This window comes from Patagioenas fasciata, chromosome 1 (genome assembly GCF_037038585.1).
Source record: "Patagioenas fasciata isolate bPatFas1 chromosome 1, bPatFas1.hap1, whole genome shotgun sequence".
In the NCBI taxonomy this organism is placed as follows: domain Eukaryota; kingdom Metazoa; phylum Chordata; class Aves; order Columbiformes; family Columbidae; genus Patagioenas; species Patagioenas fasciata.
The window spans coordinates 204469478-204481664 of NC_092520.1; the positions used below are offsets into that span (position 1 = coordinate 204469478).

The following is a 12187-nucleotide window of genomic DNA, read 5'->3' on the forward strand; positions in this document are numbered from 1 at the left end:
TTTATTCTTGTTCTTTTTAAGTCTTACATTATATCACCACACATTCTTTATAAAGGTACTCATTAATGATGTTTAATAGATGAAGAAACTGAGCATGTATAGGTACATTATGTGATGTGCCCAAAGCACAAAGAAATCCATTAGAAATTAGAACAGAAAATTCCTAGACCCATACTTTAAATGGAAGATTATTTTCCCCGCTATATCTTTTTCCCCCAATCATGTGTTTTTACCAGTATTTGGGCTCCATAATTTTTTCTTCCAAGGTTGCCATTTAGTAGGGTTTATTCCAAGCCATGAAGAAACAAACTTACTGTTCAGTTTGCTCTTCTCTATCCAGCCATGCACATGACATGACTAGAACAAGCGCAACACCACCACATTCACCAGCACAACTTAATAAAACAAAACAGAAATAAATCACTAGCAATGAAGCATGCAAATAAAGGGAGTGCAATCTATTTTCAGCATGACAAATAGAGGTAAAGATCTATTACTTCAATGACAAATCAAGAAGGAAACAAAGAAAGAAAGAACTGGTGCAGCAATGTAAAAAAATGTTCATTAAAAAGTCGTTGTTGTGTGTTTTGGGAGGTAAGTGTTCTCACAAATTCTGTGGAAGTCTTCTTTGGTGTGAGTTGCAGGAGTCTAGTTCCTACTCATACCTGCAGTACTAATGAAGACACAGGCTGTTTAGGCTTATTAAAATAAAAGATGGTGAGAAGGCAGCAAAATCCTGGGCCCCAGAGGGAGACCCAGGGGATCTGGAGTGGATAGGAGTCCCGAGTGGCACCTCCCTGGGCAGCCAACACTGCCAGGCACACCCTGCAACAGCCACATCTTCTCCCAGCACACGGAGGAGCCAAGGGAGCATTGAAAATTGAGACTGTTTAATGTTCCAGTGCTGCTTTCTCCAGTGCAGAAACACAACTCTAGCCCAGAGGTGTTTTTTCTAGATATGATATGAATACAGTCACTCCAGGATTGGTGAAATCACTGAACTCAATTAGGTCAGGATTTTACACCATGTTTTACTGGTACTGTTAAGTAAGCCACTGTTTTTGCATTATATGTTCCCATATGTGTAAGAAATTAACATGGTACACTGTACCTAATTTTGTTATTTTGCTAGTTACACAACTAAGCTATTCCTTTAATGATTTTTAAGTTGAGTGTTTTCTACTCAGGGATAGAATTACATAACTGTTAGTACTTTCCTTTTCTCTGTTTGCTTAATGGCAGTTAATCCTCTGGAGTTGGGCTTGTTACACCAAGGAATCTCATATAAATAGCAGATAAAACAAGTGTCCTATGCTGACTTCCCCAGGAAAAAAAAAAAAAAAAAGAAAAGAACACTTTATTTGCATTTTTTAATGTAATACAGTATACACTGTACAATAAAACTTGGTAATAAGTCATGGGAATGATCTTCTCTTGACTTTGGATTTATCCAAGCAAAGCCAGCACAAGTAGTCTCTTTTTTTTCCAGTCTTCAAATTGATTTCAAAATCTGAAGAATAAGCTTTACAACACGGCTTTAATTAGCACCTATTAGTAAAACACCATAATTTGATGGAACGCCCTTCACTACAGCCAATAACATGTTTTCTATTATTTAAACAAGGAAGGATGCAAGCTTCATGCTTTGGAAGCTGTTTGTCAAAGTAAACAGTTCTCTAGTTAGATTTTCCTAGTAAGCAGGGCAGAAGCTTTCTAACTGTATTTCCAGGTCTATGCACTCTAATGCACTAATCACCTCCATCCAAAGTTACCTGTATATTGGGTCTCCTTTTCCTCAATTTAACTTTTGGTATGCCCACACCAATTTGCTGAAGTAACAAAAAAGCAGTAATTTATATTTTTACACAATTAGTAAACAGCCTACGCTATAGAATGGAAGTCTGTATTCTCCAGCATACGTTTACTGGAACCAGAGACCGCATTCCGATCAAGAGTTCTGATCTCCCTATCGGAATTACACACAGGTTTTGTCTAAGGAAATAAAAATCAGACGTGTTAAACAACGTGAATGTTATCAGAGAGCTCTTCCTCCTACATACTCTGCCAAAATTAAAATATAGAATGAGTTCCAAATTTTGTTTACTGTTGCATCTGGTCTTAAAACCACTCCCTCTTACATTTCTTTCAAAACTGCAAACCATACGACAAAATACTGGATCCTACTGAAGACATCTGATGTTTTATATGGATTTTGATCAGAACCGTAATGAAGATGAAGAAAAGGTTGCTAATCTTTAGAACAGATGCAGAAATTGAATTATTTACTGTTTTCAAATCTTAGGTAACTGAGATTAATCTTGTTGACACATGCTTAAGGCAGTCACTGCAGTGGTTACGTATATTTGGTGGGGTATTCCCCGTTATCTCCCACGACAATGGGCAAAATACACGCACATGCACACAGAGACACAAAGAAAACTGTCAGAAGAACATAAAATTAAGCATTTGTTTAAAAATGTAGTATAACTAACTGCACGACTTGAAAAATAGTATTTCAAGCAGTTTAAAGCTATATTAAACCAAAAGTTATAAAAAGGTTTCCTCTGTTATGCTTTGATGTATAATAGTTTTCATGTGCAAATAAGAACACGATGGGAAAGTTCTTAATGATTTTACTCCACTTTTGAACCTGACTTTCATTTTATTTTCTCAGCTGTGCAAATTACTTTACAGGTTCTGAATTTCTAGAGGTTTGTTTGTGAGTTGGTTGTGTTGAACCAGTTTTGATTTGAGGTAGCAGGTTTTCAGAAGGAAAGTAGAAGACATTCAGAAGTGACCACTGGAAGTTTAATACACCCTCACCTCTTCAAAGGTAAAGATGAAGTTACGATTTAGTTTACATCTATTGAAAAATTGCTGGCAAAGAGGGTTAAGAAGTTGTTTGTTAATACGTTAAGAGCTACTGGGAGGTTCAACTAAAATTAATATGACATGTTAAAAGAGGTCCATGAGTTCTAAATACATCTGTCTTTGGAGTGTACCTTAATTTTAAAACGTAGTTCTTGTATCAGTCTGAATAGCATGCATCACCCCAAACAAACTGGGAGTGAAAAAGTCTAGTCTGTGTAACTGTTAATAACAACAATAACAATAATGCATATGCTTAATATTATATTTAGACATTCTACAACAGAAAACATATCAATTATAAAACACCATTTTAAAAACATACTCTAAATCAAACATTTGAGCAATATCTGAAAGCATCTCTGAAGTTCTATATCCTTTGAAGTATAAAAAACCAGAGCCTGTGTCAATTAGTATCTCAATAAGCCATCTCAGTCTGGCTAGATTTATTTGGGATGAGCTGAGTTTTCACTCTTTAACAAAGGTTCTTTATTCTCCAGTGTTGCAACATAAAAGCACATGGGAGATGAACAGATTCCATATCCATCAGTTCCTCACAAGATTGTGCCTAAAATGAGAATACTGCATTGCTTCATTTTATATTCCTTCTGTTAACAACAATAGTTTCATTTGCATATCAGGAAAAGTTAAAGAAACTACTCGTCATCATCTGAATTTCTAATAATCTCTAATGAAGAAGAGATTCAGTCAGTAATGATGCATATATTTGTCTCAGAGACATTTACCAAGCTAAATCACCAGAACAAAAATTTTACTTTTTAACACATTAAAATCTAATGCAAATATCCAAAATCTGAAGCCCTTGTAAATTATGAAAACGATATAAAATCCTTAATTTTCTTTTTTCTTTCTCTTCTTTCTTTTTAAAAGGGTCCTTTCAAAATAAATCAAAGGGGATATTTCATCAACAGTTAAGATCAAGTTATTCTTTCTCTTCTTCAGAAGCATGGGTTTTTTTTTCCTTTCTTCTTTTGTTACACACTTGGCAAAAGATTTCAAACATATTCACTACTTCACCAGGAAATTAATTCACATATTCACAATGCTGACTTCCCCCAGCTTAAGAATTAAATGAATTACTGAAATATGTAGATGAATTGTACATTTCTTTCTCTGCCTTTGATAGTGAAAGATTGTAAAGTACTGAAAAGGGGGTCTGCTGTCCCCCTTGTAGCTATGGTAAGACCTTCTGGTGAAGGAACAAGAGAGGACAGCCCCACAGCCAAGAGGTCGAGGACTTGCTGCTATTCTGCCACAGGAAGACGGCTGGGAGGAATAAAGTGATGGATATGCATCCAGTTTCAAAAAAAAACACAACAGTATTTCCATGCCCAAAGGCAGCAAATACAGGTTTCTATTACTTAAGAAATTTAAAATGTACTAAGTGCTTAAAAATAACTTAGCAGTAGGGTACCACTAAAGTTTTAAAGCTATACTACACTTATTTGCCTGGGTATTGACGGCTTGCATATATCTTGGCTACGTATTGCTCAAACCATCTTAATGAGGAATTTTAATATTGACAACTGCACTACATGGATATATTATTTACTCTTCAGTACTTATAGTGATTCATTATTCTTTCTAACTTGTAAAAATAATCTGTACATTTCTCTCAATCTGGGGTGATTTTTTAAAATTATTTTTAGTTAAATTTCAACTCTCTTTTATATAATGCTGCATTCGTGCACTATGAACTTGTGAGACAAAATTTGCTGAAAGTACGTTTCTACTGTAATTAAAATACAAACATTTTCATATATTCCACTAAACAGAAGACTGTTTGACATGGAGGAAGTCTTCACCAAAAGGAAAATATTTAAAGTTCTGATTTCAGAAAAAAAAAAAAAACTAAAAAAAATCATCCATACATTTTAAATATCTCATCAAAGCCAGGGAGCCAACTTATTTAAGGAGTTACATGTAATGTAAGAGTCCCTTCAGGGTCAGGACTACACCCAGTCTGAACTACTGGGTTTAAATTCTCCTGAAATTTGGGGAAAGTTGAGTCCTAATCAAATTTAGATAAGGATTTCATCTTTAAAGATGAAAGAAGTTTCTCAAGTTGAACTATAAAAAATTCTAACATTCTGGGAAAGAGTGCTCAGCTACATCCATCCCAGATCTGCAGTTCAGGTTTCAGCTCTGACAAACAGAAAATAAACAAGTAAAGAAATACAAAGATACAAGAAAATACATTGTGTTTTCCCCTGATTTCTGTAGTTTTGCAAGTATGGAAGTTTCAGTTTCTGAAATAAGAAATAAATCTGTGCACTAGTAACCTCCTCAGAGTTTGCTTCAAGAGCATCTTGTAACACACTACAAGTTCTTCACAATGATATTCCAGTAGTTGTTTTTATATTAATAGGTATGCTAACACATTTATTCCACATACAAAAATGTGTGTGCAAAATATGCATATTTTTATTTTATTGATAACCAAATTCAATATAAGGCACTGCTGGTCTTTGTGCTGACTAAAGCAGATTTGGAAGAAGTCATACATGCACCATGGATTTTCTTGACACCCCGACAACTGAGAAATCTTTACTGTTGTTTTCTAGCTGTCTGGTACATTCAGCAGATCTTAGGCTTTTCTGTATTTCTGACAACGCCCCCACAGTATAGAAAAATAAATTAGAAGGTTTTCCATACCTTTGGTTGGAGATTTGGATGAAGTAGCACATACCCATTAGGATCAATTGCAAAATAGTATCCATTTGGACAAAGCTGAAAGAAAAAAAACAATAAGTTTAGCATTCTAAGATTTTAGAACAATAAAGAAAGAAGAATTAACGGTTTCCCAGCAATGGCCACATTAGGAAAATACATTCCCTCAGGCATCATGAAATACATGAGGTATTAACATACAGAAGGTAATTTCCCAGTAATTACTCTGTTAGAACCATAAACTTGGAGAATAATTTGGGCTGATGGGACCACTGGAGGTCACCTGGTACCATCCTTCACTGAAAGCAGAGCTAACTTCAAAATAAAATCCAACTTCGAATTTGGATTAAGTTTCAAAGGGTCTTTGAATACCTTCAATGGTAATTTCACCATCTCTCTGGGCAATGTGCTACAGTGTTTAACCACCCTCACAATGATTTTGGGTTTTTTTGTTTTGTTGGGGTTTTTTTGTCCTTATTTCCAGCTGGAATTTCTGTTGTCACAACTATGTCAATTGTCTCTTGTCTTTTGCTATGAACCTTCAAGAACTGTCAAGGTCCATCTTTCCTATAACTCCCATTAGGTAACCCATTAGGTTTCTTCTTCAGTCTGGACAAACCCATCTCTCTCAGCTTCTCCCCCAGTCCCTTGGTCGACTTAGTGGCTTTGTGCTGGACTCTGTCCAGAGTTTTTGTGTATTTTTAGTAATAAGGAGATCAAAGTTGGCCGCAGTATTCCCAATGCAGGTGTTGGTTGCACAGCTGGCCTTCTTTATTGCAAGGACACACTGCTAACTTCTGTTCAGCTTGTCCTCCCCACTATGACCCCAGGCTCTTTCCTGCCTTTTGAGGCATTCTGTCCCAGACTGTACTATGGCATGGGATTATTCCATTCTAGATGCAGGACTTTGCATTTGCCTTTGGTTAAATCCGTGATGTTCCTTTGCTTCCTCAGCTGCTGTTTTCAACAGTACTAGCTATTTTCTTAGAAATTCCCCAGACGTCTAAATATATAAATCAATCCTACTGAGAAGGGTACAGACAGATACGTATATTAAACAAATTTTCTATAAAGAACTGTCCTATATAAATACTAGGTATTATTAGTTGAAATGATTATGTACTCTACACTGGCATAAGAACCAAACACTCAACTAAGTAGCTGTGCCATAAGCTACAGGAAAATAATTACTTGGAATATATCCCCCAATGTAAAAGTTGGCTTTTACAAACGCATCCTGATGGACAGTTCACACAGAAGCACATATATGGCTGGAGAGAAAACCATCAGAAAACCTACAACAATGAAAAAGAGTACAGAAAAGAAGCCTGCTGGTATTTTGACTTGTATCCAGTCATTGCTGTATGAGTTATGAAAGAAGATGCAAAGAAATCAGGCATAAATCTTACTTAAAGAGAAACCACCAACGCAAGTAACTTACCGTAAATCGGGGTGTCAGTTTTTTTATGTCCTCCAAAGAGACATCAACACCCATTACTCCAAGAATCAGCTGATTCTGGCAAGATTCCAAAATGTTAGAATATGTTTGGCATATTTAAAATCCAGAATAAATGTAACAGTCAGTGAATTCTGATTTTGCCTTCATCTCATTTGACAGATACTACTTTAAAGGTTGCTTATGTGCCTATTCAAATTTTTTTAAATAATCTCCAAGTTATTTAAAATAGCATTCAATACATTCAGAATTTAGTGTAGAACATGAAAACTTTTTTATGAAGGTGAGTATTGACGCTTTCTTCAATGAATAAATAATAAATGTGGTAACAAATCAGGTGAAATCAAAAATGATGCATTAATATTGCCAATGATGTAGATACTAAATTACTAGCACCGATACAGAGTTACTATCACATGCATAGGTTGAGAAATTCCTAAGAGCCCAAAAACAATTGACCTCTTTTGGCAATGGCATAATGATGACTAAAAAAACAACAAAAACAATAATCCATGACTATAACAAACATCAACATTTGAAATCAGGGACTCAGGCGCTAAATTTACTTTACTTGTAATTTATTTTCCTGCTACAGAAAAGGGTGGTAGTTATTTACATAGTACCACCTAAATCCTTTCTCCATATTAAATAAACTTGGAATATGTATTGGAAGACACACCTTGCAATGTGTAACCTGAAATTCATGTAGAGACCTAAGTCAAGTAGTTTCAGGTTTTCCTCTTTTTCCATCCAGGTTCTATGTACTAGACCATGACTGTCTTACTTCCTTAGAAAGACATTGTTTTATAAGTCTCTCACTTTGCAAAGTCTCTTACTTTGCAACTGGACTCAGCGATTTCCAGGCATTAACTTGTATTTTTTACGAAATCTTTCATTTTGGTTTGGTTTTAAAGGGAAAACAAGATAACTATTCTGAAAGTAAATAAAAGAAACCGATGTGATCAAATTCATATCTATTCCTTCTGAGTCAATTTAATATCTGAGAAATTGAATCAAATAATATCTTGCCTAAACTTCTGCATATTTTGACCTAAATGAACGTGAGTATCACACCAAATGGACAGTATTTTACCGCACACTGTAAAGCACATTTTAGGTCTAATTTTAAAAAAGCAACATTTTGATTTTGTGAAAAGGACATAAATTAATTCCCTGTCAGACTCTAATAGGGATAGGGAACTGTATTTACTGAATAATTAAAGTACGCTGTGCTATTTTCTATTATAATTACAAACAATTAATTTAAAGTCTCTACATCATTGCCTTTTACCTTGAAATGTCATAGCTTCACAGACTTCTTATAAATATATCTGAGTTTCCTTTCTTAAAAAGGCCAGAATAATATCACCATATACTCCCCATCTATGGAGCACTTAATACATCCCCATTGCCTCCACGCAACAGAGATAGATCAAGGGATGTCATATCCTGAAACTCAGAACTACAAAAAGGGTGATCTGCATTTTCTTGTTCCCGGGAGGTTATCAGGCAACTAGAGATGACCCCTTTGTTTCTGATGTAGGACACAAACTGTAGAAAGCTCTATGGAAATACACACTTTTCAAGGAGTCTGGCATTAAATTTAATTCAAATAACTGTTGTGGGGGTTTTTTGCTGTTTGCAGTTGGTTTGTTTGTTTGTTTTTCATTTAAGTAACAGCTTACTCTTTTGTCATTTTGTTCCTTTGTTAGATTGAAGACAGGTAGAGTTCCTGTAATCACAAGGCCCAGCTCCTAGAAAATAATCACATACAGAGGGGAGAAAAAAATAGGTTTTAGTTAAGTAACAATTACCAAACTATTATATATTAGAACAATCCAGCCAAACACTAGATCAGAGCACTGAGTTCTAGCTTAAAAAAATAATACCACTTTATTGATTTTATGCATAGAAAGTTAAAATTACATTTTTTGTGTCCATGTGTCAGTGAGAATAATAGGTTGCTTTTTAAATATAAATGGTATGCAACAACTTAGGACTTGATAGTTTAATACAAAATAAATGTTATGAAAACATGTTTACAGCTACAGTTCCCACTATACTAAAAACTCCAGATAGTACGGGGAAAAAAAAAAAAAGAACAGAAAACAAAAATAAAGAGAAGAAATCAAAACCAAACTCAGAGATAGCAAATAGGTAGGCAACAAATACATACAGGTAAAATCAGTTTAAAAAATCCAAGAGGTAACACCACTACTTTCATATCATTGCTACCTTTCAGTGGCTTGCAATAATGTCCATCATCAGTTCTGCAAAATCATATTGACTCTTTCGGTACTGAGGCAAGGGATTTACACTTATTTGGGAAGATATCAGAAATCTGGTTTTTTTACAACTTAGACTGAAAATAGGATCCAGAAAACCACACATTTAGATAGCCTGAAAGGATCTGTTTTCCATCTGAAATTGTCCACAGGCAGATTTCAATCTTTTTTTTTTTTAATGTCAGTTTTTAATTTCAAATTTCCACCCCCTCCACAGAGGCTTACTCCTTCCATGTACTTTAGTAAGAAATCGTATCGCTTCTTTGCATTAGTTTCATTAGAAAAAAATAAGCTAAAATACTTTACTAAAGCACTCTCTTGAAATGAGTTCTCCATTTTCCCAGTCCAGTAGCACCTTTTTGAATTTTAAACCATCCTTCATGAACTTAAGTTTGTGTATAAAATGAAAGGTGGTGAGATCAGAGTTAGTCACATTGCAACAAGCAAGGTTAAGAGGAGAAGTGGACTTTTTAGGAGAATAAGAGAACTAAGAAATGGAGATGAATCAGAAAAAAAGAGGGAGGAGCATATTTTTAGAAGTGGCATTGAAGAGACATATAATGAAACAGGAGGGGTATGTATGGCTGGTAACACCATCTCTCTCCCAAAAAATGTACAGTTAGAGAGGACAATAATTACGAATATATTGTGACTAACTGGTAAATTTAAAAGTATCCAAAAATTCTGAGAATATATTGCAGAAAGTGTTACCAGAGTAATACCATAACAGAACCTAAAGGAACAGGGCAAAAAAAGAGCTGTGAGCTGCCACAAATACATCAAATTATTAAAAGCATTCTTCAAAGACAGCACCAAATGAAAGTACCTCTTTAGGATTTAATAAACTGAACTTAAGCTCATTTCAAATGTGGCCTCAAGTATTAATAATAAACTTTGCATTATTTTAGCCTTAGCCCCAAAACAGCTTCTGCACAGTAAGAGAAAAAGGATGGGACAAAGTCTGGCGAGGCACAGGCAGGAGAAGGACAAGTCCCACAGGAGAGAATTGCTTTAGGGAATTTAAGATAAAGAACCAGTATGACAAATTAGTCAAAATCCCTGCTAACACCAAGAATCCAGAAAAGTCTCCAGAGTGGATTAGATAGACCTGTGCCTTCATGTTTTTATCTGTGATGAATAAGTCCACAAATTTCAGCCTTCAATGCAATAGTTTATCTTGGATTGGTCTTCACTTAAAAAATATATTAGTTGAAAGAACGTGTCATACTTTTTATACATGTATATGTCTGCATACAGACAAATATCTAGATACACAGATAATTACTGATACACAAACATAACATGAACGCAGAAAAGTGCGAAGGAAAGACTTGAATGAACCTACTGAAAACATAAAACAACACAATGGAACTCTGCAGGTATCATTCATTTTACTTAATTAAAGAGATCTCTTTCTATCATTAGTTACAAATTTACATTTGGATTTACAACAGAACATGTACAGAACTTATGAACTTTCCTTATAACATTTTTTGTGTTTCCAGTAAGTACCTAAATAGTATCCAAGAAAACATGGTTAATGAATTTCTGGCCACTGAAATCCCAAAGAAAACCTGTTTCCTTTATGTCATGGTCAGTGTTATGCTGAGTGATGGTCAGAAATGAATTTTGACATGACTTTCAATGACCACGTGAATTGTCTAAATACATGATTGCAGATGACCACTTTGTAGTAATTTTTGCCGAGATAAGAGTTCCTCGGAAGAAGGTTACGTAGAACAGATTAGATTACTGCTAATAATACTTTGCATTTTGTAGTTTCCTGAATATGTTTGTTTTACAAGGCTGAAGTGATAAATTCAGCTATAAGGAAAGCATTCCACGTATTTCTTTGTTTCTTTCCCCATCATACACACTGTTCAAATAAAGTAATCATTACCTTGAACAAGCAAGTAATTACAGTATCTGTGACAGTTTAGAGATCCGAGTTAAAAATCTGTGCAAACACCCAGTAACATTGACAGTTTTCTGACTGGAATACTTAAAAAAAAAAGAAATTAAAAAAAAATAGAAGTCCACCCCAGGGACACAACCTCTAGTGCAGCACAGGTACAACACCGGAAATCTATTTTATTCTGTTTTTCTTTCGTTAATTTCAGGATGACAATGGCCTACACTTAAGGACAAATTGCTTTTCTCTGTTAAAATTCAGGACACCTAAGAGGATACTAGGTGCAAGTAATGACCAACACATTAAAAATAGCTTTAAGAAAATTACTGTATTGAAGTGCATAGATGCTGAAAATTAAAGAATACTATGTTTGGAACTGTAGGAAATTGTATGCTTAGGAATGGGGAAAATGGACCCCAATAGCTACTGATTTGATAAGTTTCTCTCTTCACTTGTGATAAATACAGATCATACCAGAGCATCCAGATAGACATTTGTCCATTGGACTTGTTTGGCTTTCTCTCCAGCTAAAACCATTGGTCTTCCCAAAACATCCAGATATTCCTGTCAAAAAGCGTAATAAACTCATCAGAAGGCAGTTATTAAACCAAGTCCAGAAAGAGCATAAAAAATAAACAATAATTAAATAAAACAATGAAAAGACAAAGAAAAAAAAAAAAAGTCAAATTTCCCAACTAATAGAGCAGCAGTATTTAATTATTTATCTAAAATTATACTACCCAACAATTTCATCTTCAGTTTGCAGTATTTACTGCCAAGGCAGTTCCTGTATTTCAGTCTCAGTTACATGGACCTTACACATCCATAACCACTGCTCTCTTTCCACAAAGTGAGAATTACAACTATTTCAGTTCCAAAATTAATTGCTAATGACATAATTAAATTACAAGCAGATTGCAGAACCTTCAACCCAGAAGAGAGAGTGGGCGACGGAGGTTGAGTACTGTAGCAGCG

General features: G+C 34.9%; 1 protein-coding gene across 10 annotated transcripts in view; it reads right to left on the reverse strand.

Moving 5' to 3' along the window:
- Window positions 1–12187, reverse strand: part of CACNA2D1 (calcium voltage-gated channel auxiliary subunit alpha2delta 1) — a 400174-nt gene that overhangs the window by 46479 nt on the left and 341508 nt on the right. For 3 of the 10 annotated variants that reach the window (XM_065838799.2, XM_071803488.1, XM_071803491.1), the window contains exons 15-19: window positions 11687–11776; window positions 8701–8769; window positions 7001–7075; window positions 5545–5619; window positions 1773–1829 (exon numbers count right to left, since the gene is read on the reverse strand). In XM_065838799.2, the coding sequence (XP_065694871.1) occupies window positions 1773–1829; window positions 5545–5619; window positions 7001–7075; window positions 8701–8769; window positions 11687–11776 (366 nt within the window). The other 7 variants (XM_071803490.1, XM_071803489.1, XM_065839639.2 and 4 more) reach the window with 5 other exon arrangements.